This window comes from Pseudorca crassidens, chromosome 13, assembly GCF_039906515.1.
Source record: "Pseudorca crassidens isolate mPseCra1 chromosome 13, mPseCra1.hap1, whole genome shotgun sequence".
Taxonomy (NCBI): domain Eukaryota; kingdom Metazoa; phylum Chordata; class Mammalia; order Artiodactyla; family Delphinidae; genus Pseudorca; species Pseudorca crassidens.
In genome coordinates, this window is record NC_090308.1 from 14427085 (window position 1) to 14451305 (window position 24221).

At 39.2% G+C, this 24221-nt stretch overlaps 1 protein-coding gene across 1 annotated transcript in view; it reads right to left on the reverse strand.

The window, feature by feature from the left end:
* Positions 1–23904, reverse strand: part of CCDC170 (coiled-coil domain containing 170) — a 60553-nt gene extending 36649 nt beyond the window's left edge. Inside the window, 6 exon segments of the mRNA XM_067701751.1 lie at positions 6944–7014; positions 7017–7128; positions 10929–11073; positions 14824–14900; positions 14902–15081; positions 16431–23904. Of these exon segments, the coding sequence (XP_067557852.1) occupies positions 6944–7014; positions 7017–7128; positions 10929–11073; positions 14824–14900; positions 14902–15081; positions 16431–16652 (807 nt within the window). The 5' untranslated portion in view covers positions 16653–23904.
* Positions 23905–24221: the final 317 nt, after the last annotated feature.

The window sequence follows — 24221 nt, forward strand, 5'->3', positions numbered from 1 at the left end:
AGATTCCTCAAAAAAATTAAAATTGAACAACCATATCATCCAGCAATTCCACTCCTGGATATTTATCCAAAGAAAATGAAAATACTAATTAGAAAAGATATATGCACCCCTATGTTCCTTGCAGCATTATATATATATATATAACTCAGCTATAAACTCAGCTATAAGAATGTATATAACTCAGCTATAAACTCAGCTATAAAAAAAGAATGAAATCTTGCCATTTGCAACAACATGGATGGACCTAGAGGGTGTTATGCTAAGTGAAATAAGTCAGACAGAGAAAGACACAGAATCACTGTGTGATTCCATTTATATGTGCAATTTATATGTGCAATAAAAAACAAATGAACAGACATAACAAAACAGAAATGGAGTCATAGATACAGAGAACAAACAGGTGGTTGCCAGAGGGTAGGGGGATGAGGGAAGGAAAGAAGTAGGTGAGGGAGACTAAGATGTACAAACTTCCAGCTGCAAAATAAGTGAGTCATGGGTATGAAATGTACATTGGGGAATATAATCAATAATTACATAATATCCTTTTATTGTGACTGACAGTAAATAGACTTACCATGATGATCATTTTGAAATGTACAGAAATATCAAATCACTATGTTGCATAACAGGAACTAACATAGTGTTGTAGGACAAATATACTTCAAAAACAAACAAACTCATCGGTTACAAGGGGTGGGAGGTAGGGGAAGGGGGAATTGGATGAAGGCAGTCAAAAGGTACAAACTCCCACTTAAAAGACAAATAAATCCTAGGGATGTGATGTACAACATGATAAGTATAATGAACGCTGCCGTATGTTATACGGGACAGTTGTTAAGAGAGTAAATCCTAAGAGTTCTCATCACAAGGAAAAAATTTTCTATTTCTTTAATTTTGTATCTATACGAGATGATGGATGTTCACTAAACTTATTGTGTAATCATTTCACGATGTATGTAAGTCAAACCATTATGCTCTACACCTTAAACTTATACAGTACTGTATAGCGATTATATCTCCATAAAACTGGAAAAAAAGAGAGAACCAGGAGGAGGACGTGAATTATAGGGATTTTGATCCTGACTTGCTACAGTGAAGAACTGTCAAACAATTAAGACTGCACAGAGGAAGTGGACCTCCGGTGAGTTCCCTGCCTCTGGAGGAGTTCAAGGGAAGGCTGGGTACTAGCTAGACAGGGACATTTTAGAGATGATTCTTATTTCAAATAGAGAGTTTGATGATCTAGATTCTAAAAGACCTTAGGGTCACTTCCAACATTGTGATTCTATGATTTTAAAGAGATCTTTAACTTCTTTAGTAATTTATCCTGTCTGATAATTTCTCATTTCCAGGAACTCTTTCCATATGTCTGTACTCTTAAAATAACCATACATTTATTTTAATCCCTAGAAAAAAGTAAATAACTAGGAAAAGGAAATTAAAACACTGAGCATCAATTATGTGCTGGGCTTGTCTTGAGTACCATATGTAGATTACATCATTCAATCCTAACGATAACTGTAAGAGGTAGATCCTTAAATTATTTTCCCATTTTACATACAAGAAACTGAAGTTCAAAGAGGTAAAGTCATATGCCTCAGATCACACAGCCAAATGATTCTGGAGCCTATATTAAAAACCCAAGAGCCTCGCCTCTGAGCCACCCTGCTCAGTGTGTCTCTCTTATCCTCTCCCCTCTTACACACTCTGCTGTAGACAACAAAGCAAGAAAGCAGAAGGGACATCCTTCCAAACCAAGCCTGCTGACTCCAAAACCAATATTCTTTCTCCTAGCTTCAATTCTGGCCACTAGAATTAAGGAAAATGTGAAGTGTGACGGAAAATAAGCTGTTTTAAATCCATTATGTAAGTTTAATTTCTGATTCACTGATTGAAACGTCTGGTCTATAGGAAACGTGTGTGGCTAATGTAGATAAAATGACTACTTTTCTCAGCATTAGATTATTTCGAGACGACAACAACAACAACAAAAGGTGCCAATCTATAAAAGTTTTTAAAACGTACTGCAATTTAAACTATTAAAGATTGTCAAATAATATATTATCCATATGTATAATAAATCACCTGGATTTTTATTTGGGAATTTTCATAAAGTAACTTAAAAAAAATCATTAAGATAATAAGAAAAGCTGAGTTTGGTAGAAACAGCACCTCAGCCCCGTGGATACTTCTACCTCTGCAGTCATTCTGGACTTTATTAATAAAGTAAGTTTCCAACCTCAAAAACAGAGCTTTAGAAAGCATTATGAAAACTCTTCCTGAGACCATTAATGTGTCAGTAAAACCACTTGACAGTGTTTTTCAGTAGTAAATCTTTGAAGTCATAATCCCATGAATGAGCACTTTATTAAAGACCTCAAGTTTTTAACTGCCCATATTTTTTTAATAATTTGTATTGTTTTGGCAGGAACTTGATCCCAAAGTGAATGTGTTTCACAAGTCTGAACAACATTGCATCATCAGTCATTTACAAGTAAAGACACATATAAAAGAGGAATAAGTTTTGTATTTTTAATGTGCTTTTGCAATACATTGTCATTTCCTACTGCTCATCTCCAGAAACGCACTTTTATAGACAAACTCATTCTTCATAATTTTCAAGGCTTGATAATTTGATAACTACTATCTATAATCAAATTAAAATCATTCATTCACTGAGGAAATTTGCATAGCTACTTATTTTTATTGTTCCACTGACAAATAGTATTTGGCACCAGACTTGTATGGAGGAAGTAGCTGTGAATATACATGCAAAGGGGATTACTGATAAAAGCACAACAACATAATGATCAGGGTTCAAGTCACTTTGCCAGTTAATAGCTGTGCATACTTGAGCAAAGTATATAACCTCTCTGAGCACTTAGCAAAATGACTATGTTAATGGCAAGTGATTAATAAATGGTGACTATTATACTAATGATTGCTGATAGTACTAACATAAAAAGTCTGAGAGTCTTAAACTTCACTAAGAAGGTTTACTTATAGGTGGCATATTGAAAGTGTAATTTTGAAATAATTTTATGTATATTGTAAGACAAATCAAATGAGTAAATATTATTGGTAATATCCAAAAGATACTAATATAAAGTTAAAAGATATTAATTTATTAATAAATTAATTAATTTTAAATTTTTATTTTTAAAATTAATTAATTTTAATTAAAATTAATATTCTAATTAACTCTAGAATATTACTTTTAATTAAAAATACCAGTATTAATTTATTACTAAAAAAAGTATTTCTAGCTCTGTCCACTCACTGAAAGCAATGATACCCCAATAGCAATGAGCACACCTAAAGCCTGAATCTTGGTTTCTAAGCACCATTCCCCAGTAAAAGGAGCCAAAGCTCCATAGAGAAGGCTGCTTTTAGTGCTGTGGTCTGAAAATTGTAAGTGAGCCTAAGATATCATCTTCTGTCAAAAGGCAAGGAAGCATTGAAAGACTAAAGGAGTCAGGTTATAAGGTCACAGAGACCATCTTGTAGGGACTCGTCCTGGCCAAACATGGAGGATTGGAAAGCCAAAAGGAGAATAATTGATTATAATATAGTAAGTGTCAATAAATAAAAATCCATGTGTCCATAGAATTGAAAATAAAAGGTAAGAAAACAAAAAGCTTTTCTTTACGTAAGAATGTCAACTAATAAGTAGAAGGAAGGATGAAATTAGAATATTACCACTTTGCCACCCCTGATGTAAGTTAATCCAGAAAAGAATCGATGGATGATAACATCACTAGGTCAACTTGATGCAGAACAGAAATAACCTGCCAATGATCACCCCACAGATACCTTATTTAACTGAAGGAAAAAAAATGTACCTTTACACTAAAGATCTGGGCAATCAAACTTAGTTTCAGCAACAATAGAAAAATCTAACACTATCTGCTTCTAATGCAATGCAATATGAAGTATACAACTTTAGCTTTGAAATATTCTTGCCAGAAAGGTTTAACCTGGGGACTTCCCTGGTGGCACAGTGGTTAAGAATCCGCCTACCAATGCAGGGGACACAGGTTCAATCCCTGGTCCGGGAAGATCCCACATGCCACAGAGCAACTAAGCCCGTGCGCCACAACTACTGAGCCTGCGCTCTAGAGCCCACGAGCCACAACTACTGAAGCCCGCGTGCCTAGAGCCTGTGCTCTGCAACAAGAGAAGCCACCGCGATGAGAAGCCCACTCACCACAACAAAGAGTAGCCCCCGCTCGCCGCAGCTAGAGAAAGCCCATGTGCAGCAACGAAGGCCCAACACAGCCAAAAATAAATTAATTAATTATTTTTAAAAAAGGTTTAACCTGAAACCAATACAGCCCCTAGATCCAACTTTAAGTGTATAGGGCATAGATGAGCAAGTTAAGTAACATCTTGAAGAAACAATCAGACCACTGCTCTGTACTCTGTATAAGTCAATGATATTTTTTGAAAAACTATAAAAGGCTAAACATAACAAATAAATGCAATGAATGAACCTAGGTTGAGCCCCAATTTGGGGAAGAAAACAGCTATAAAAGACATTCTTGTAGAAAATGATGAAATTTGAATGTCAATATTAGATGGTTATTGATTAGCTATTGCTGTGTAACAAATTAGCCCAAACTTAGTGGCTTAACACAACAAACATTTATTATCTCACAGCACTATGGGCCAGAAATCTGGGACTGACTTAGCTGGGTGTTTCTGACTCAAGGTCTCTCAGAAGGTTCTAGTCAAGCTGTTGACCAGGGCTACTGTCACCTCAAGATCATCTGAAGGAGGAATTCACTTCCAAGCTCACTCACATGGTAGCTGATAGGCCTCGGTTCCTGGGCACCTGGGCCAGGCAACTGGCTACCTGAGGGCCCCACCACATGACAGCTGGTGTTCCTCAAAAGCAACGATGCAAGGGAATTCAAGAGAGTGTATCTAAAACAAAAGCCACAGTGTTTTCATAACCCAATCTCATAAGTGAGATCCCACCACTTCTGACATATTCCACTCACTGGAAGTGAGTCAATTCATCCAGCCCACAAGGGGAGGGGGATTAAATTCCACCTCTTAAGAAGTACAAAAAACGTGTGGGTCTGATAACCTCCAAGGATGATATTGTGGCATTATTGTTGACTTGTAGATGTGATAATGGTATTGTGATTATGTACGGTAATGTCCTTATTCTTAGAATATATATGCTGCTGTAGTCAGAAACAATACATACGATGTCTAAACCTATTTTGTGTGTGTGTGTGTGTGTGTGTGTGTGTGTGTGTATACAAAGTAATAAAGCAAATACAGCAAAATGCTAACAACTGTTGCATTTGGGTGGCTAATAAATGGATGTTCATTGTATTCCTGTCTATACATGTTTGAAAATTTCTGTAAGAAAAATTTGGAGAAAAATAATTGAGTTATTTGAATTGTGTCTGCTCAAAATTCATATGTTGAAGCCCTAGCATCCAACGTGATGGTGTCTGGAGATGGGACCACTGAGAGGTAATTGCATTTAGATGAGGTCACTAAATGTCATTACCTCCCAGCCTCCAGAACTACGAGAAATAAATGTCTGTTTTTTAAGCCACCCAGTGTATGGCATTTTATTATAATAGCCGAAGCAGACTAAGACAAGGTGCTCAAATGATTGAAGTGACTTGATAACAGGGATAAAATTTTTACTCATTTCACAAAGTTAATGTGACAGAAGAAGAAATCCAGTGGTAAGAAGGGCTTTTGATACAGAGAACTGGGGGGAAATAGAAATTATTATCATTACTGTGGATCACTTTCATATTCCAACTTCTCATATTACCTCAGCTTGGCAGTGAAGTCACTGTAGACCTGGAAGACCTAAGAGATGATCCCACAAAGATGGCTCCTTCTACTGCATCCCGCCAACTCCAGAACCCCCGTCACAGCCTGTGGGACACCGCTGAACCTTCACCCTTCATGGAGCCTCTCTTTTTCAGCATTAGTCATTCCTTAATTTTAAACTCCATCTCCTTTACTCTTCAACTTTCTCCTATGTATTTTATTAACTGATTGCACTAGCTCACTTTTGCTTTTGGAAATTAATTGTTATTATTAATCCCATAATTAGTTTCCTTGACACAAAATTTTTTAAATATAATTAAAGGATTATATAGTGTTAAAAAATACTGTATTAATTCCCATGCTCAAACAGGCTCCAGCTAATTTAAAAGGTAAAGCAATTCATTGGATAAATAAAAGTTTGGAATTAAGAGTCACTTCCCTTTGGCAATATCTCTCAAAATTACAAACCCCATATCCTTTGACCCAGCAAGTCTACTTCTAGGATTTTTGTCTTGCTGATATAGTCTCACATATGAGAACTGACAGATTATTCATAGCAGCCTTGTGTATAATAGTGTGTAGTGTCTTACCAATTTTTTAAAAAGTAAATAAAAAGAAAAACATAGAGGTGCAGAGTATGTTGCCATTTGTGTTAAAAATAAATAAAAATAAACATATGCATATATATAGGTAGAATATTTCTAGAAAGGTATATAAGCAATTGTTAACAGGTTGCCTCTAGAGAGACCAGCTCGGTGGCTGGGGGGAAGGGATTGGGGGATAACTTCTCATCACATTCCCCTGTGTCCATTTAGAATTTTGTATCTTGTGAATGCATTACCTATTTGTTCAAAAATTAATTTAAATTTTTTGTAATCCTTACAGTTTAACCAAATAAGACGTATTAGCTACAAACTTTTTCCTTTTAAGTGTTCTGTATTTCTTTTTTTCTAATTAGAAAAAAACTGTATCCCGTGGCCAGATCAGGTCACTGACTCCCATGGTGCCCCAGACCTCCTGCTGAGAGGAGCCTTTGAAACTGCAGTCAGTAACACTAGTGTGCTCATCCACATCTGGTTTTCAATTTCTGCTTCATAAACATGATCCCAGATGCACACACACGCTCCACGTACTGTACCTGGTTCAGCTTCTCTTTCTCTTCCACGCAGGAGGCAGCTTCTTTCTGCTCTCTGTTTACTTCTGAAGCAGCCTCATGATTGTTTCTCTGCTAGCTTTTGCCTCCATCTCATGGACATTTTTAGTCTCTTCAAGAGTAACGATTTGTCCTTTCACGAATGCGTTTTCCTTGCACAGCTCTCCAAGCTGAAGAGAAAGCAATTACAGCTGTCCCGTAAAAACTAATAATTTCATACCACTCTAAGCAATTCTGATCTATAAACCCCAATGATCTCATTATCACATGACAACAGGGAAAGAGCTATCCCTCCATCCACTCAAAAGATAACTTTTTCAAAGGCAGCCCCTAAATGCTCTTGTTATGTGCAGACCCAGTGGTCAAATTAAAATTAATCAAAAGGTAAATCGAAAGGTAAATTAATCACAAGGCAACAAGGATGAGAGTTCAGCCAAAAGCTTCCAGACAGAACAAGCATCAACGAGCCCCTGGCTGTGAAATACTCAAGGGGCGGTGATGTGCCTACAGTTACGGCAGGCAAGGAAGCAAGGCGTTCTATTCAGCCCACATCCACTGGCACCAACTGCCTGCAAGGCGTTACCTGGCACAAGGTGGGGACATACAGAGAAGAAAGCAGGACTCTCTTTTTCAAAAAGAAAATCCTTCTTATTAATATAAGCATAGAAAAATCCTGAATAACATGCTCAAACAATGTATTCGAGTGGTTGGCTGGGAGAATAAGACTTGTATGATTTATAAGGAGGGAAAATAAAACCAACCAGCCTCCTTGGCCCCTGGGAAACAGCCACGCAGACAGCTCAAGGATGCCTGTCAAAAGACCCGAAACTCCTCATGACAGGGTCAGCATTTGTGTTAGGACAATCAGGGGAAGTGACATATCTTTTAGCCTCAGCAATTTGCCAACATGGTGCCCTGCTCCTGACTCAGTGCTATTCCCTCTCTCGTGAACGCTTTTCCTCATATTTGTATACTTCCTCTCCAACAGCCTTTTCAAGGTCCCATCTCAGAGGGGCACTCCTCGGCCGGCCTACCTAAAGTAGCATCCCATGCCTCTAACCTGCTTCATTCTCTTTCCCCATATCCTGATTTGTTTTTCTTCTTTGCACCTTTTACTACATGGGATAATACTGGATATTTGTTTATTTCCTCAGCATCTTTAACCACAACAATGGAAGCCCTAGGAGGGCACAGACTCAGTCTTGTCTCATTCACTGCTGTATCCCAGCACCCAGAACAGTGTCCAGCATACTGTAATCACTCACTAAACGTATGGGAAATGGATGAATGAATGCCAAATAAGGAATCCCTTCTTTTCTACTGTTTCCTTAGAGTGTGTGTGTACATGTGGTTATAAGGGCCTTAAAAGTAAGGGAATGGCTTTGAAATTGCAGTGGTTTTGTTCACCTTCTCAGGGTAACACCTAGTGAGTGTTCAAGACAGTAGCCTTTTTGCTCTTGGCCAGGGAGATTGTTGGTTGTTTTTTTTTTTAAGACAGGGACCTCCTCAGGTGATTGGGATGTTAAAACTCTAGGGTCTCAGGATCTGTTTAAAAATATAGGTTATATCATCATTCAGGTATGGTGAGGCCAACGGATCAGGAGACACTGAAACTGTGTTACTCACAGTTTCTGAGAGGAAGGGGCACACCATGCCATGCAGGGCCGCCCAGGGAGCACCAGGGCTGGTCAGGAGACAGAGAGAGCCAGGGGAAAACATGTTTTCCACAGGAAGGAATGGGTGAGGCAGGGTAAGCAAGCTAGTTTGAGTAATTTCAGTGGGTTCTGGAGGGTAGGAGCCATCTCTAGTTGTCTGCCACCTGACCCGGGGGTGATCAGTTGGATAGTGGCCAGAGTATAAAAGCCTGATAGAGGAAGTGGCTGGGGTATGGGCTGTGTATTGGTTGGTTTGCTTATGAAAGCTGTGCACCCAGGAGACTCATTTACTAGGAATTGGCTAATCCTGGGACCCAGTCTTTCCTGGGTCAGCAAGGCCCCAGATGTCAAAGCATTCGAAGTACAGAATATAAAAAGGCAAGATTAATACAGTATTAACGCCCAGATTAGCACCTGGAGATTGTCTCTGATGAGGGAAAGGGTACCTGAAAGAAGGAGCTTCTTAATTTCCTTTTCTTTTCCCCACCACTTGGCTTTAAAGATAACCCCCCAACTACAATGTGAAGTGGACTTTTATCGCCAGGCTCCTGGTCACATGTTACGGGGGGAGCTGAATCCAGCACCTTGAGGGTATCAGACAGAGCCCAGGCCTGAGCAACCAAAACCCATGAGTGAGGTGGAACTTCCTGAAGCAAAGTGTTCCATTTCGCAGCTCTCACAGAGTTCACGTGGGAGGCTTACTAATAACCCACTGAGGGGAGGCCTTTAAGAATGGCTGCATCGGGCTTCCCTGGTGGCGCAGTGGTTGAGAATCTGCCTGCCAATGCAGGGGACACGGGTTCAAGCCCTGGTCTGGGAAGATTTCACATGTCGTGGAGCAACTAGGCCCGTGAGCCACAACTACTGAGCCTGCGCGTCTGGAGCCTGTGCTCCACAACAAGAGAGGCCACAATAGTGAGACCCGCGCACCGCGATGAAGAGTGGCCCCCGCTTGCCACAACTAGAGAAAGCCCTCGCACAGAAACAAAGACCCAACACAGCCAAAAGTAAATTAATTAATTAATTTTAAAAAAATACAGGAGTCCATGTATTTAAAAAACAATGGCTGCATCCCCAGTGGTCACTGCAGTGCTGTTTACAATAGCCAAGACATGGAAGCAACCTAAATGTCCATCAACAGATGAATGGATAAAGAAGATGCAGTATATATACACAATGGAATAATACTCAGCCATAGAAAAGAATGAAATAATGTCATTTGCAGCAACATGGATGGACTTAGAGATTATGATACTAAGTGACGTAAGCCAGACAGAGAAAGAAAAATATCATAGGCTATCGCTTATAAGTGGAATCTAAACAAAAATTATCCAAATGAACTTATGTACAAAATAGAAATAGACCCACAGACATAGAGAACAAACTTATGGTAACCAAAGGGGGAAGCGGGGGAGGGATAACTTAGGAGTCTGAGCCTAACATATACACACTACTATATATAAAATAGACAACCAACAAGAACCTACTTCATAGCACAGGGAGCTATACTCAAACATTTATAATAACTTATAAGGGAAAAGAATCTGAAAAAGACTATCTATATATAATACATATATATATATTACTGAATCATGTGTATGTGAACCATTTTGCTGTACACCTGAAACTAACACAACAGTGTAAATCAACTAGACTTCCATTTAAATAAATAAATAAATATTTTTTTAAAAAAAGAATGGCTGCATGGAAATCTATCAGGAAGCAAGGATATGAAAGGTTTATAAATGAGCAAAGATATGGTGTCCATTCAAATAGCTTCACGCTCTCTAATGAATCACTACAGTCCAGGTAGTGATATAATTAATTTCCATCTCAATGGCAACCTACCATTAAAGTAGGATTTTTATTTATTTGGCTTTAGTGTAAAATCAAAAAGTACTTTAGAGATAGTCTTAACCTTATGCTCAAAAAGTATCCCCAAAATGACACACAGCTGGTTTTGGTTTCGGTTGTGAGTGTGTATGTGTTTCTATCTGTAACTAAAACAAACAAAAATCTTCCTAAAACAAATCATTAAAATGAATAATTCGTTGTATTTGACAAGCTAAATACATTTTAGACAAAACAATCAATTCCTTCTGGAGAATAATTAATCTCAAATAATGCTAGAAAGGATCTTGGAATTGAGGCTCAGAGAGGCGATACGGTTTTTCCCAGGTCACGCAGTCAATTAATGCTGTACTAGGGCTCTGCCCTGTTCTCCTGCACCCCCAGACTCAACCACAGCTCTTCCTTTATGGCACACTTCAGAATGACCACTGAATGTATAGTCTTTTTAATCTTCATACAAATACCTTTAGAATTAAATCTTCATCTGATGCCTTTTCATTCTTCTTCCCTGGATCTAAGCAGTCATGAAGTTAAGCCAGAAATTCCTCATGTTCCCTGCAATTCTGTGAGACTTGATCCTTATTCTCCTTGTTTTCCTTTAAACATCTTCTGTCGGGCAAATAACAAATAAGTCAAGTTTTAACACCAAAGAAGATAACATTCATCAAAGTTCAGAACTCAAGCTCTCTGTCGGGAAATAACCAATAATCATTTCAACACAACACAGTTTCCCAGACACAGAGCACGATATCGTCTTGCAAGCCCAGTTAAAGAGGGAGAAAAGTGGAAACAACTCCGGGGCACGTACACTCTGCAGAAATGTAGGGAGATCTTTAGGGCATCTTAGCAAGGGAGACAGATTATCTGCCTCCTGTTCCTGACATTTTAGGATCTGCAGAAGTGGAAGGTGGTTCTCTAGATCACACATGGATCCACTCAGCCATGAGCCTCTGTTGCTGCTTCGTGGGAAAGAAAGAGAGCGATGCTACATTGGGTCTAGAGACCATGCTTTGGTCACTACACAATGATCCATAAGGGTTACTTAGAGCTTTCCCTGGCTCATGGCCAAGCAGAACTATAAGCAAAAATACATCAGAAGCAGGGGATGTGCCCACCCCTGGAAAAGAGAGGTGTTCAATCATCAGCAACGATCACTATTAGTTTTTGCACATCCAGAATTTTTAAAGAATATTGGAATGGGCCAATCAAGGAAAATCAGTCAATTTATGCTCTGCTGTGAATATTTTATTTCAAATCTCAGATAGGTTTGCTAAAATAGCATAGTCTATTTCTAATTCTTTAAATGTTAAAAACTAAGAGATCATAAAAAACAGACATATTTTAAAGGCAAATTAGGATCATTTCAATAATTTGGCATCATTTTTTAGTACCCTAGATAATAAACATGATTATTGCTTTCCCTTTTTACCATGTTGAGTGTTTCCTGCAATTCTTTCACGCTATTCAAAGATTAACAAAGCATGTAATTGCATATACTCAAAAGCATATCATATTTCTATTTAGAAAAAATGTACAACAATAAAAGACCAACATCAATATATCTCTAAGTTCTTATTTTCAGCATATGAAAGGTAATATTTATTCAGTCTCTCTCACTCATTTAAGTCATAGTTAATGCTATGGCTCTGATTTACTTACGTATTTGATTCTATATATTTACGCTAAGATTTCAGTCTTACTTCTCTGTTCCAGGAGTTTCTCAATTATTTCCACTTCTATTTGCATTTCACTTTAACCCAACAAAGTCCCAGGCATCTATCATAAAGACATAATCACATAAGTGTGAAAATATGAATGCACATGGGTACTCACTGCATCTTAGTTTATAATCATTTTTTTAATGGAACTAACCTAAGTGCCTAAAGTTAAGAGCAAAAAGAACCTGTTAAGTAAATTATGATATTAACAGGCAATGGAATATCACTGGCCATTAAAAATGATACAGTGAAAGACTTTTTAAGTATTTACAACATATTATTCAGGAAAAATAGTTCACTACATGATACCGTTTATGTACAACTGTCTGAAGATCTATTCAACAAAATGTTAACTATAGCATTTCTGGAATCATAAGGTTGTGAGTAATTTTAATTTTGGGGGGCACTTTATTATATCTTTAAAAACTTTCTTATAATGAATATATATCATTTTATTACTCATTTGTTTAATAAATATTTATTGGGCACTTACTATGCTACTTACTATGCTTAAAGGTGCTAAAGATACAGTAGTAAACAAAACAGATAAACATCCCTCATGGGGCTTACATTCTAGTTTGGAAGATGGACAATAATCAAAACATAAATGTATGTAAAATGTATAGTATATTATAAAAGGGCTGGAGACAAAAACAATTAAGCAGGAAAGGGAGTCAGAAACATTTGGGAGGAGTGGGGTGAAATTTTAGATGTAGTCGCTAAGATCAGGTTAGCGGCAATGGGAAGTTGTCAAAATTTAGATTTATTTGGACGGCAGAGATAGATGATAGATTTACTTAAGGATCAAGGAAAGAGAAACAAGGATGATCCAAAATTTTGGCCCTGATCAACTAGAAGAATGGAATTACCATTAAACAAGATTAGGAAAAGCACAGGAGGATTTTGTGGAAACATCAGGAGGTATTCTGGACATGTTCCGTTTGAGATGCCTGTTAGACATCCGCATGGAGATGCCCAGTAAGTCGTAAGATATGTGGGTCTTAAAAAAAAAAAAAAAAAAAGATATGTGGGTCTTGAGCGCTGGGAAGAGGTCCAGGCTAGATCTAGAAACTACATGCTCGTGGGGGGTCACGAGCATGTAGATCATACTTTAAGTCATGAGACTGGATGAGAGTGAATTTAGATAGAAAGGAGAAGAGAGTCAAGGACTGAGTGAGCCCTGGGGCACTCCAGTACTTGGAAGTCAAGGAAATGAGGAGGACAAAGCAAGAGACTGTGACAGAGAGGCTAGAAAGGTAAGATCAAAAGCATGGGGCTTCCCTGGTGGCGCAGTGGTTGAGAGTCCGCCTGCCGATGCGGGGGACACGGGTTCGTGCCCCGGTCCGGGAAGATCCCACGTGCCGCGGAGCGGCTGGGCCCGTGAGTCGTGGCCGCTGAGCCTGCGCATCCAGAGACTGTGCTCCGCAACGGGAGAGGCCACAACAGTGAGAGGTCCGCATACTAAAAAAAAAAAAAAAAAAAAAAATGCAGGCACGCACAGTGTCCTGGAAGCTAAAACAAGAAAGTGGTTCAGGGAGAAAAGCCAACTGTTGGCTCAAACTGGAAGGTCAAGTAAGATAGGACTGATCATTGAATTTGCAATGCACGGTCACTGGTCACCTTAATGAGTGGCTTCAATGGAGTAGATCTGAGAAAGGAGAGAAATTGGTACAGTGAGTACATATAAACATGTTCCAGGAGTTTGGCAGTACATGGAAGGAGAGAAAGAGGATAGGAGCTGGAAGCATTGGGTTTTTATTTTTATCTTTATAAGATGAAATAAGTAAAACAAGTATCAAGTATTTTATTAGTAAAGTGATTTAAGTTATTATACACAGAATTTTTAAAGTGTATCTTAAGAACAGGTAGCTCCCAATTTTATCTCAATAATCACCTTTTGTCAGAACTAAGGGTAGAAAACCTAGATTTCCTGAGCTCTCTGCATAAACTGGCAATAAACCCTAATGAGGAGTGTTCAGGGTGGTCTGGGGTGTTCTGGGTTTCTGGGGTATTTTTATAACTAGCTTCTGAATAAACCCTTCCCCCTGTGCACTATTCCACCACCTCCACTTAAACCTCTACTTAGAGGAAATCTTCCAAATTGTATATATCTAAGAATTTGCAACCCTAATCAATAGGGCATAAACATGCTTAGGACAACACCATGTTTGTTAAGATTCTTGGTGACATTTAGAAATGAGCTTGGAAAAAATTTTCAAGAGTCCAAAGATACGTGAGGTCAATGATTTTTTTTTTTTTTTCAAAAATGCAGGGGACACGGGTTCGAGCCCTAGTCCGGGAAGACTCCACATGCCGCAAAGCAACTAAGCCCATGCACCACAACTACTGAGCCTGAACTCTAGAGCCCATGAGCCACAACTACTGAGCCTGCCTGCCACAACTACTGAAGCCCGTGCACCTAGAGCCCTGCTCGGCAACAAGAGAAGTCACGGAAATGAGAAGCCCGCGCACAGCAACAAAGAGTAGCCCCCCTCACCGGAACTAGAGAAAGCCTGCACGGCCAGCAAAGACCCAACGCAGCCATAAATAAATTAATAAATTTATTTTTTAAAGTTTATAAAAAAAGAAATTAGTATTTTTAACCCTAGCTCCACTGAGAAGTATATTGAAATATCCTCACTGCAATTTCTCGTCCAGTTCTACAACTTTCTTCTTTAACTCCTGGTTCTCCTTGACTGCAGACTGAGCTGTGATTTTTAGTTCTAACTTTAGAAGTGGAGAGTGCCACTGATTCTTCTTCTAGCTCCTGAACTCTGTCTCTCAAAGAGGTGAGGAGAGACGATTCTCTGGCATTGTTTTCTCCGTAGTTCTCCATTTCAGCTTTCAACTCTTGACAGGAAACTTCTTTGGAAAGCATCTTGGATCGCAGTTTTCGAAGCTAACATGGAAAAGAAGTAAAAAGAGGGAAAAGATGTCAATGGTATAAGTTGGAAGTACCTTGAAAAAAACCCAAAGTCATAACTTAAAATTTCAATCTTTTATTCATGACTTCATCCAACTTTACTTTTTTTTTCTTCATATTTGTTTCCATATTACCAGCTGGGAAATTATGCCTAAATAGTGGACTTCATAGTCTGTCTTTTTCAAAAAACAATTGAGCAATGTCTTGTGGTAATTGAGTCTCACTCAAGAGACATGGGTGGTGTATTTTGCAAAAAGCAATAAAATATTTTGCAATGAGAATTCATTTTCTAAATCTGTATTACTACTATTGCTGCTCACGATGAAACAAGGAAGCTGCAAGGTAGGCTGTTTGTAATTTCATGGCCATAGCTGTTTCCCGAGTCAATACAGACAATGCGATATATCACAGCATTTCTCCCCCTGGCCTTATGGACCCTTACTGTGGCTGATAAAGAAAAATAATACTCGGATTTCTGGAAAAAATATAGGAGAAAAGGAAAAATCATTATAGGATTTACACAAAGGAAACGTTTTAACTTTTATGAATTCTGTGGCATCAGAATGCTGAACACAGTATGTGCCTTATTAAGCTACCAGATCCACTCCCATTAGGAAACTTTATGAATGCATCTGTTTTTTTGGAAATGTAAGTATGCATGCATACACACACACACACACACACACACACACACACACACACACACACACACACACACACAATCAACTCATCTTTCAGTGGGATCCTGGCAGCCTAGTGAGACTGCTAGTTACCTCACAGGCAAGCCTAGGATTCCTTGGGGCCATCAGGCTATAAGCGCAGTGAGTCTAGAGAGAATCTCCCAGAAACTCCACAATAGACCTGATCCAGGCCAGAGGGTAAATGGATCCCAATCATCTTCCTAGACTTTCCCCCAGACAATCAGAACCACAAGAAAGGGATTCAGATTTCCACCCCCAGAGCTTCAGATTGCAAGCAATCCACATTAAAGGCAGCTACTCCCAGGGATGCTTCCAGCCATCCAAAGCCCACACAGCCCAAACCCGAAGTCCCCAGGTGTCCCCAGGTGCTCTCGAGGATGTAGAGCTCCCCTGAGATGCAGAATCCTGCCCACGTCACCCTGCTTTGCAGCACGGCAAATGCACAGCCTTTCAGGAGTTCTCCACAGCTAGAGGGTAGGGGCACCATAAGAGAATAAGCGTAAACTTTGCCAAAAAGTTTAAAACTGTTTCCCTTTGTCCTATTTCTAATCACCTCTATACTCTGCTTCACTCCATAAGAAGCTACCAAGGCCACTTGTGAGTTATGAAGACGCAGACTCTCACCTCAGACTGAGCAGATTCAAATTTGACCAGAGTTGCTGCAAGTTCACTCCGGGCAGCCTCGGCCACATTCCGATAGTGGTTTAACTGCTCCCGAGTAACTGCGACTTCCAAGAGATGATTATAAGTTTCCTGATAGGGTTCCCCAAAAGACAAAATATACAAAGGAGAGTTAAACAATCTTTTCCATGCAGCTGTGCAAAGCAAGATTAAGTACAGAAGCATTCTTTGTAGTCCAAATATGTTGGAAAGGCTGCCCAGAGATGTGTTTGGTTCAGATTATTTCATTCTCCTTCTCAAAATTTTAAGGGAAGCAGGAGGCAGCCCAGGAACGAATGATAGGCTCCCCCAGGACGGTAGTGGAGTTTGACTTTTAAGAGTTAGTATGTCCCCTTGGGGGACTTCCCTGGTGGTCCAGTGGGTAAGACTCCACACTCCCAATGTAGGGGGCCGGGGTTCGATCCCTGGTCAGGGAACTAGATCCTGCATGCTGCAACAAAGATCCCGCATGCCACAACAGAGACCTGGCACAGTCAAAAATAAATACATAAATAAAATAAAATATTTTTTTAAAAAAAAAGATTTGGCCTTTGACACTTTACAGAGTTTCCTTCCGCCCAACTCCAATGTTATTTGACCTCTGACCAGAACAGATAGCATCGACAAAGAACCACCAGAAGAGATGGCTAACAGGTGGCAGTTTTTATTGTTCTTCTATTTCCAGATTACAAAGATTATCAACTCATCTCTGGTCTGTTGAATAAGTGTTTCATGTGTTTATCAAAGAGACCCTGTGATTCAAGTATAGAAGTCTGTCTCCTTCATAATTATCCACTATGCCATTTATTCTCAATCTCATAGCCTATCTTGGGTTTTTGGTTTTGTTTATTTATTTATTTATTTTTGGCTGCATTGGGTCTTTGTTGCTGCACGCCGGCTTTCTCTAGTTGCGGTGAGCGGGGGCTACTCTTGGTTGCGGTGAGTGGGCTTCTCATTGCGGTGGCTTCTCCTATTGCAGAGCGCAAGCTCAGTAGTTGTGGCGCACGGACTTAGTTGCTCCACGGCATGTGGGATGTTCCCGGATCAGGGCTCGAACCCGTGTCCCCTGCATTGGCAGGCAGACTCTTAACCACTGCGCCACCAGGAAAGCCCTATCTTGGGGTTTTGAAGGTTACTCAGATGAATGCCTGAGGCCAGAGACAGTGGTCATGCCTGGAGTCCTCCATCCAGACGGGAACAACTCTCAGCTCCACTGATGGCTGCCAAGGCAGAAATATGGATCCCAGCATGGCCTCATTACTCTAATTTTTCAAGACAAGTCCTATATTTGGGCTTTTTGAAGTAAAAATTCCCAGTTTTTCCCTCTGGGTAATTAATTTAAATTTAAAAAAAAACACCATATGATCCCAATAAACACATCTGCAGAGCAGATTTGATGGGTTTGGGCTGTGGGTCAGTATGTAACCTCTGGTTCTGTTTCTGTCCTATTCATGCCATAACACCCGCTTTCTGAAAGAATTATTCCAGAGTTTGGACAGATACCCACCTCTATGAAGTTTCCAGGGCCTGGGGTCTTTATGAAAGACATACAAGAAAGCCATTCATTTTTGAAGGAATATGAAAGAGGTCACATAAAGGAGGGTTTCCCTGGAATATCTAGTGTCCTCGGGGAACACACCAGTAAAACCTGTTTATGATTCTGCCCGGCTACTGAACTGCCAAAGACTACTGTTTGGAAATACTCATGAATGCAAAGTCATCTTAAAGCCCTGAACTTCACAACAAGCGTTGTCATGACTAGTGTGTTTCAATCCACAAAATGCTAAACAAAACCTTCAGCGCACTTAGTAACAGCCAGTGTTTGTCAATTACAACATATGCAAGAAGATGGAAGGCATGCACTCCTGGGGAGAAAGCATAAAACAATTAACTGCATCTGTTAAGAGAACCACATCCTGTTCAGCCTCACCCAGCATTCAGAAGGAACTTTTCTACCCTAAACACTCCAGCAATATTTTCCAGAATAAGCCATGTGAGGACCTAGGTCACCTACAAGAGGTCTGAGCTACAGCACGTATGGACCATTTTCTAAAATTCCTTAGGGAAATAAGTTTCTTAATGGCTATGATTATTTCTTTCATTGACTAACATGATTTTTTAGGACATGACAGAGTCATACTATAATTTTATATCTCTTTCTTATGAAAAAATATTGTGTCCGTTGGTTATAATATTAAGAGCCCCTGAGACAGTTCAGAAGTGGGCCTTTATCTGAGGAGGTTACAGTGTAATGCAGGACACCACCAAAAGCATTAGCATCTTCACATGCTCATGGGCGAAAGAAACCACATATTAAGATATTATTACCTTTGACACTGGAGCAGGGCCTACGTGAAGAGGACTCTTGATTACTGAGTTTAGAAGACAGGTGCTAGGATCTAAATCACCTTTTCAAAGTCCAGCAGACTCGAGATTATTCATCAGCAAGTGTTTACGAAAAGCCTATTCTGGGTCAGGCACTGAGCTTACAGTCTAATAAGAAAAAGAGCATTTATCAAACAACCACGCTGGTGATTGTGTAATTACAAACTGAAATAAATTCAAGCAAAGAAAGAAACAGACAACAAAGGAAAGTGACTTAAAATTAGGGAGGTGGAAGGAAAGATTTCCCTAAAGAAGTGACGATTAAATAGAAATTAAATAGGCAAGAGGTACTGAAACAGGAGCAACCCACATCTTTCAAATAGCCAAAAGTCCGAGCAAAGGTCCTGTGGCAGGAGTATGCCCTGTGTGATCAAGGATCAGAGAGAAGGCAGTGAGGCCTTCTGAGGGGTCAGAGCAGGTGAAGAATACTGGCAGCAGGGCTCGAAAGACAGCCCTGAGCCCATTGATATATTTTAGTACCTGACAGGGCTTCTTTTTAAAAATATTCCTCCTTGGCTATTCTTACGTGTTCATTTTACCATATGAAATTTAGAATCAGCTCATCAAATTCCAAAAATTCCTGTTGGTATTTTTATTGGGAGCATGTTAACTTTATAAATAAACTTAAAGAGAATTAACATCTCTTAAATGTTGAGCTTTCCAAATAAAATCATCTTTTTTCCATTTGTTCAGGAATTCTCATATGTCACATATGTAGCTGTGATGGTTAATTTTATGTGACAACTTGACTGGGCCACAGGGTGTCCAGATATTTGGTTTAAACATTATTCTGGTTGTGTCTGTGAGGATTTTCTGGATGAGATTAACATCTGAATCAGTAGACTGAATAAAGCAGATTGCCCTCCCCAATGTGGGTGGGCCTCATCCAATCCACTGAAGGCCTGTGTAGAACAAAAAGCCTGAGTAAGGGAGAATCTGTTCCTTCTGCATGTTTTTGAGCTGGGACATCAATCTTCCCCTGCCTTTGGATTCAGACTCAGACTGGAATTTACACCTTCAGCTCTCCTGGGCCTCCAGCTGGTCTACTGCAGATCTTGGGAATTCTCAGACTCCATTATTACTCAAGCCAATTCCTTGTCATATATATATATATATATATACACACACACACACACACACACGCACACACATATACATACATATACATCCTACTGGTTCTGCTTCTCCAAAGAACCCTGACTGAGCCCCAGAGACACCTCTGTGTTGAGCTGGGCTCTGGAATATACCACACTGACATAAATCATACCAATGTTTTCTTTTTTTTTTTTTTTCTGTTGCTATACCAATGTTTTCTTAAGCAAAAATAAACAAATGGGACCTAAACTTATAAGCTTTTACACAGGAAAGGAAACCACAAACAAAATGAAAGACAACCTATGGACTGGGAGAAAATATTTGCAATGTGACCGACAAGGGCTTAATTTCCAAAATATACAAACAGCTCCTACAACTCAATGACAAAAAAATAAACAACCCAATCAAAAAATGGGCAGAAGACCTAAACAGACATTTCTCCCAAGAAGACATACAGATGGCCAATAGGCACATGGAAAGATGCTCCACACTGCTAACTATTAGAGAAATGCAAATCAAAACGACAGTGAGGTACCACTTCACATCGGTCAGAATGGTCATCATCAAAAAGCCTACAAATAACAAAAGGTTGGAGAGGGTGTGGAGAAAAGAGAACCCTCCTACCTGTTGATGGGAATGTAAATTGGTACAGTCACTATGGAAAATACTCAGTAGTATCAAGGTTCCTTCAAGAAAAAAAAAAACTAAAAACAGAGTTGCCATATGGAGTATACCACAGAAATCCATTCCTTCAAGACACTCTGAGGTAGCTTGAGATGAGAAGAAACGGACAGCAGTAGCGTGAGAGGATTACAAGGAGAAGAAGAACAATATGAAAACTGAAAGAAGACTGAGTTTATTTATTCAAGCCTACGCTTTTCCTCTTAGTCCTTCCCTGGCCGTCCCAGATCCTTATGTAGTCTTCTTCATATTTGGCTTGGATTTCCTCTTTGACCTGAGTTGTTTTAAGGGCTTAGTTGTTTTTGCGGCTCTCCGTCCTCAGAATTTGTTACGATGTCTGTTTTATTGCACCGTGCTCAGACAACCCAACTGTATTCCAGGCTGACATTCACGGGTGTACACCAGTGGGGTGGACCAATGTCCATTCAGAACTGGGTCCATTCAGACTGGAAGGTTGTCCTTCTTATAGCAGCCATTACACATTTTCACCATCATCCTTGTCTATATTATTTCTACTTCAGGGAATTTCTCAAGGTTTTTGTGAATACTCAATTTTATGAACATCCAATGGGTATTTAAAAGGAAGGTATATTCTCTATCTTCTGAGCTTGAAATTCAATATGTATCAATTAGTTCTACTTTATTCATCATTTTAATTACGCATTTCTAGTCTCGTCTAATTTCTACCCTAATTTCTACTCTACCCTGGCTCGAGAGAGGTGAGCTAGAGCCTCCTATTACTACTATAATTCTCTATCACCTTGTAGCACTTGTATTCTTGCTGAATGAACACTGGTACTGCTTGACTTGGTGCAAAGATTCAGAAATTTCATATATTCGTTGTGAATTGTACCACGTAGCACGATAATGTGCCATTATTTGTCTGACCCCTTTTGCTCATAATTCAACTTTTTCCAATATTGAGATCATGACTCCTGATTTCTTTTTGTTTGCATCTGACTACATATACCTTTGTTCCAGCTTTTTATTGTCAACCTTTCAGTATCACTTTGTCTTGGGTGTCTTATATGTAAATAAAGTTGGTTAAGCCCTTTGGACACCCTTCCAATTACACTATATCTATTAAAAATTTAAATGTAAATACTATGACCCAGCAGCTCTACCTCTCAATTATCTCCCCTTGAAAAACAGTCACATATGTGCATAACGATATAACAGCAAAAAAGAGGGGGTGTGTGAAACAATATAAATTCCCATCAACAAGGCAATTACTAAAAAAGGCACTCCCAAACTATGAATACTAGGCAAGAAGCAGTAGGAGATCGTGCTGTATGTTTGGGCATAAGAATATCTCCAAGATATACCACTGAACAAAAGTAAGAAAGTATAGATCCACAGTTTGATACCTTTTTTCATAAAACACATAGGGAGGGAAAGCGCTATGTCTTTTCTATAAATGTATTTAGAGAAGAAAAAGAGAAAAAGGTCTGAAGGGACACACATCACCTTAATAACAGTCCTCACCTCTGGAGCCGACAATAGTATTGGAGCTGGGAGGGGAAAGGCTTTGTTTTTTTCAAGAAGGATATATTTATGCATTATTTGTATAATTAAATATAATTTAAAGAAAAGAAAAATACTGGGAAGAAATGTTACTGCAGTTATCTTTCAGTTATAGGACTACCTTTTATTTTCTTCTTTATTATATGTTTTTATATTTTCCAAATCCTTTATAGTGACTGTACATTAATTTTATAATCAGAGTAAACATCCCCCCTTAAATAAAAACAAAAGGAATAAGGATAAGAATAGACAAAAATCACAAAACCTGCCATGTGGTGCCTTTATGGAAAACACAAGGACAAAGAAACAATCCCAGTAGCATAGGAATTTGAATGCATGTGAGAGCAGACATCTCAGGGGTTTGCTCTTTTAAGTAAGCCCCCTAAAGTTAGTAAGATTTTTGGAAAATTCTTCAACTTTTTCTATAAATATTAAGCAATCTTCACTTTAAAGAAACGAATTTTACCCTATTCAAAATGGCAAGATTAAAAACTCATCCATTTGTCCTCACATGAGGACACTCCAAGTTATTAGGTCTCTCTCAGCCAACCCATGAAGCAATTTCACATTAATTTTAAAGAGCCAACTACCTATGATTGGATTCAGCTACTGATATTATGATAATGATTGAAATTGCCTCACAGGGTGGCTCATAGGCTTTTCAGAATAAAGGACAGTTTCAAAGCGCAAAGGCAGAAAGAAGAGATCAGCTTATTCATAATTTAGTACACAATGTGTCTGATTATCTGACCTGGGGACAATGTCTTGGGCCAGTCTTGCTTCTATGGTTTAGTTGTCTTATTTTCCCATGGACAAAAAATAAAAAGAAAAGAAAAGGAGAGGAAAATCACTGCCTACCTCTGACACACAAAAGCACCTAAATCCATTCCTATCTTTCTATCCCATAACCAGCCTCCCCTTTTGTTCCAGCATTATTCCATACCGCAGCGCATGACTGTGTCACCAGGGCACTTCCACTATGGAATGCTTCCTTTAGCCTCTCTCTCTCTATCTCCTTCCCTCTCTCTCCCCATCCCTCTTTAAGCCTTCACTGCTGCCCCAGGGAGCAATCCCTTCTAAGACTCTCTCCCCTACTCTCCACCTTCTTCCCCCCAAGTGGTTTCTTCCCTAATTTACAGAGCATAAATTAAGTCTTACAAATTGTATTTCTCCAACCAATGCCAATTTTGACTACTCATCAATTCTTCTCCGGATTTTCAAGGATTTTCCTGGCCCTCCTGCTTTTCCTTCTTATATCTGCATTTGGTTTCCGGGGTTTACTACTGCCTGCAGGGGACAGTGTGATGGGTGTGGAATTCAGGAAATAAATCTGAGTGTCTACATTTTAGCAGTTGTGGGACAAATTTTGGAGGAAGACATTTCTGCATTAAATCAAGTTTTGTGAAGAAGCCGATCTATTATTTTTCCATTGTTCTCTAATCCCTTTTTTCTTGGGTGTCACTTAAAAACCCTTCTAACTCTGTATCTTTATTGCAGAGAATGCAGTATTCCAAAATGTTCTTAATACTGTGGCTCTACTAAAAGAAACTGAGTCATCTTTTCAGATGGGGAAGGGTTGCAGTTAGAAGAACTTAGATGCCAAACCTTTTGAGGGTTTGCTTCAAGTACTAATCCTGATATAACAATATATATTAAATATGTATCTTATATATACTTATATATTAGATATGTATCTCATATATATACATATATATATGATCATAACTAATATTCACTGAACCAGGAACTATTTCTTTTTTGGGGGGGCGGGGGGAACTATTTCCGTTCAATCTTCACAACAGCCCTATGACTATTCTTTTTTTTTAATTTATTTATTTATGTATTTATTTATTTATGGCTGCGTTGGGTCTTCATTGCTGCGCGCAGGCTTCCTCTAGTTGCTTTGAGCAGGGGCTACTCTTCGTTGCGGTGCGCGGGCTTCTTATTGTGGTGGCTTCTCTTGTTGTGGAGCACAGGCTCTAGGCGCGCAGCCTTCAGCAGTTGCAGCACACAGGCTTCAGTAGTTGTGGCACGTGGACTCAGTAGTTGTGGCAGGAGGGCTTCAGCAGT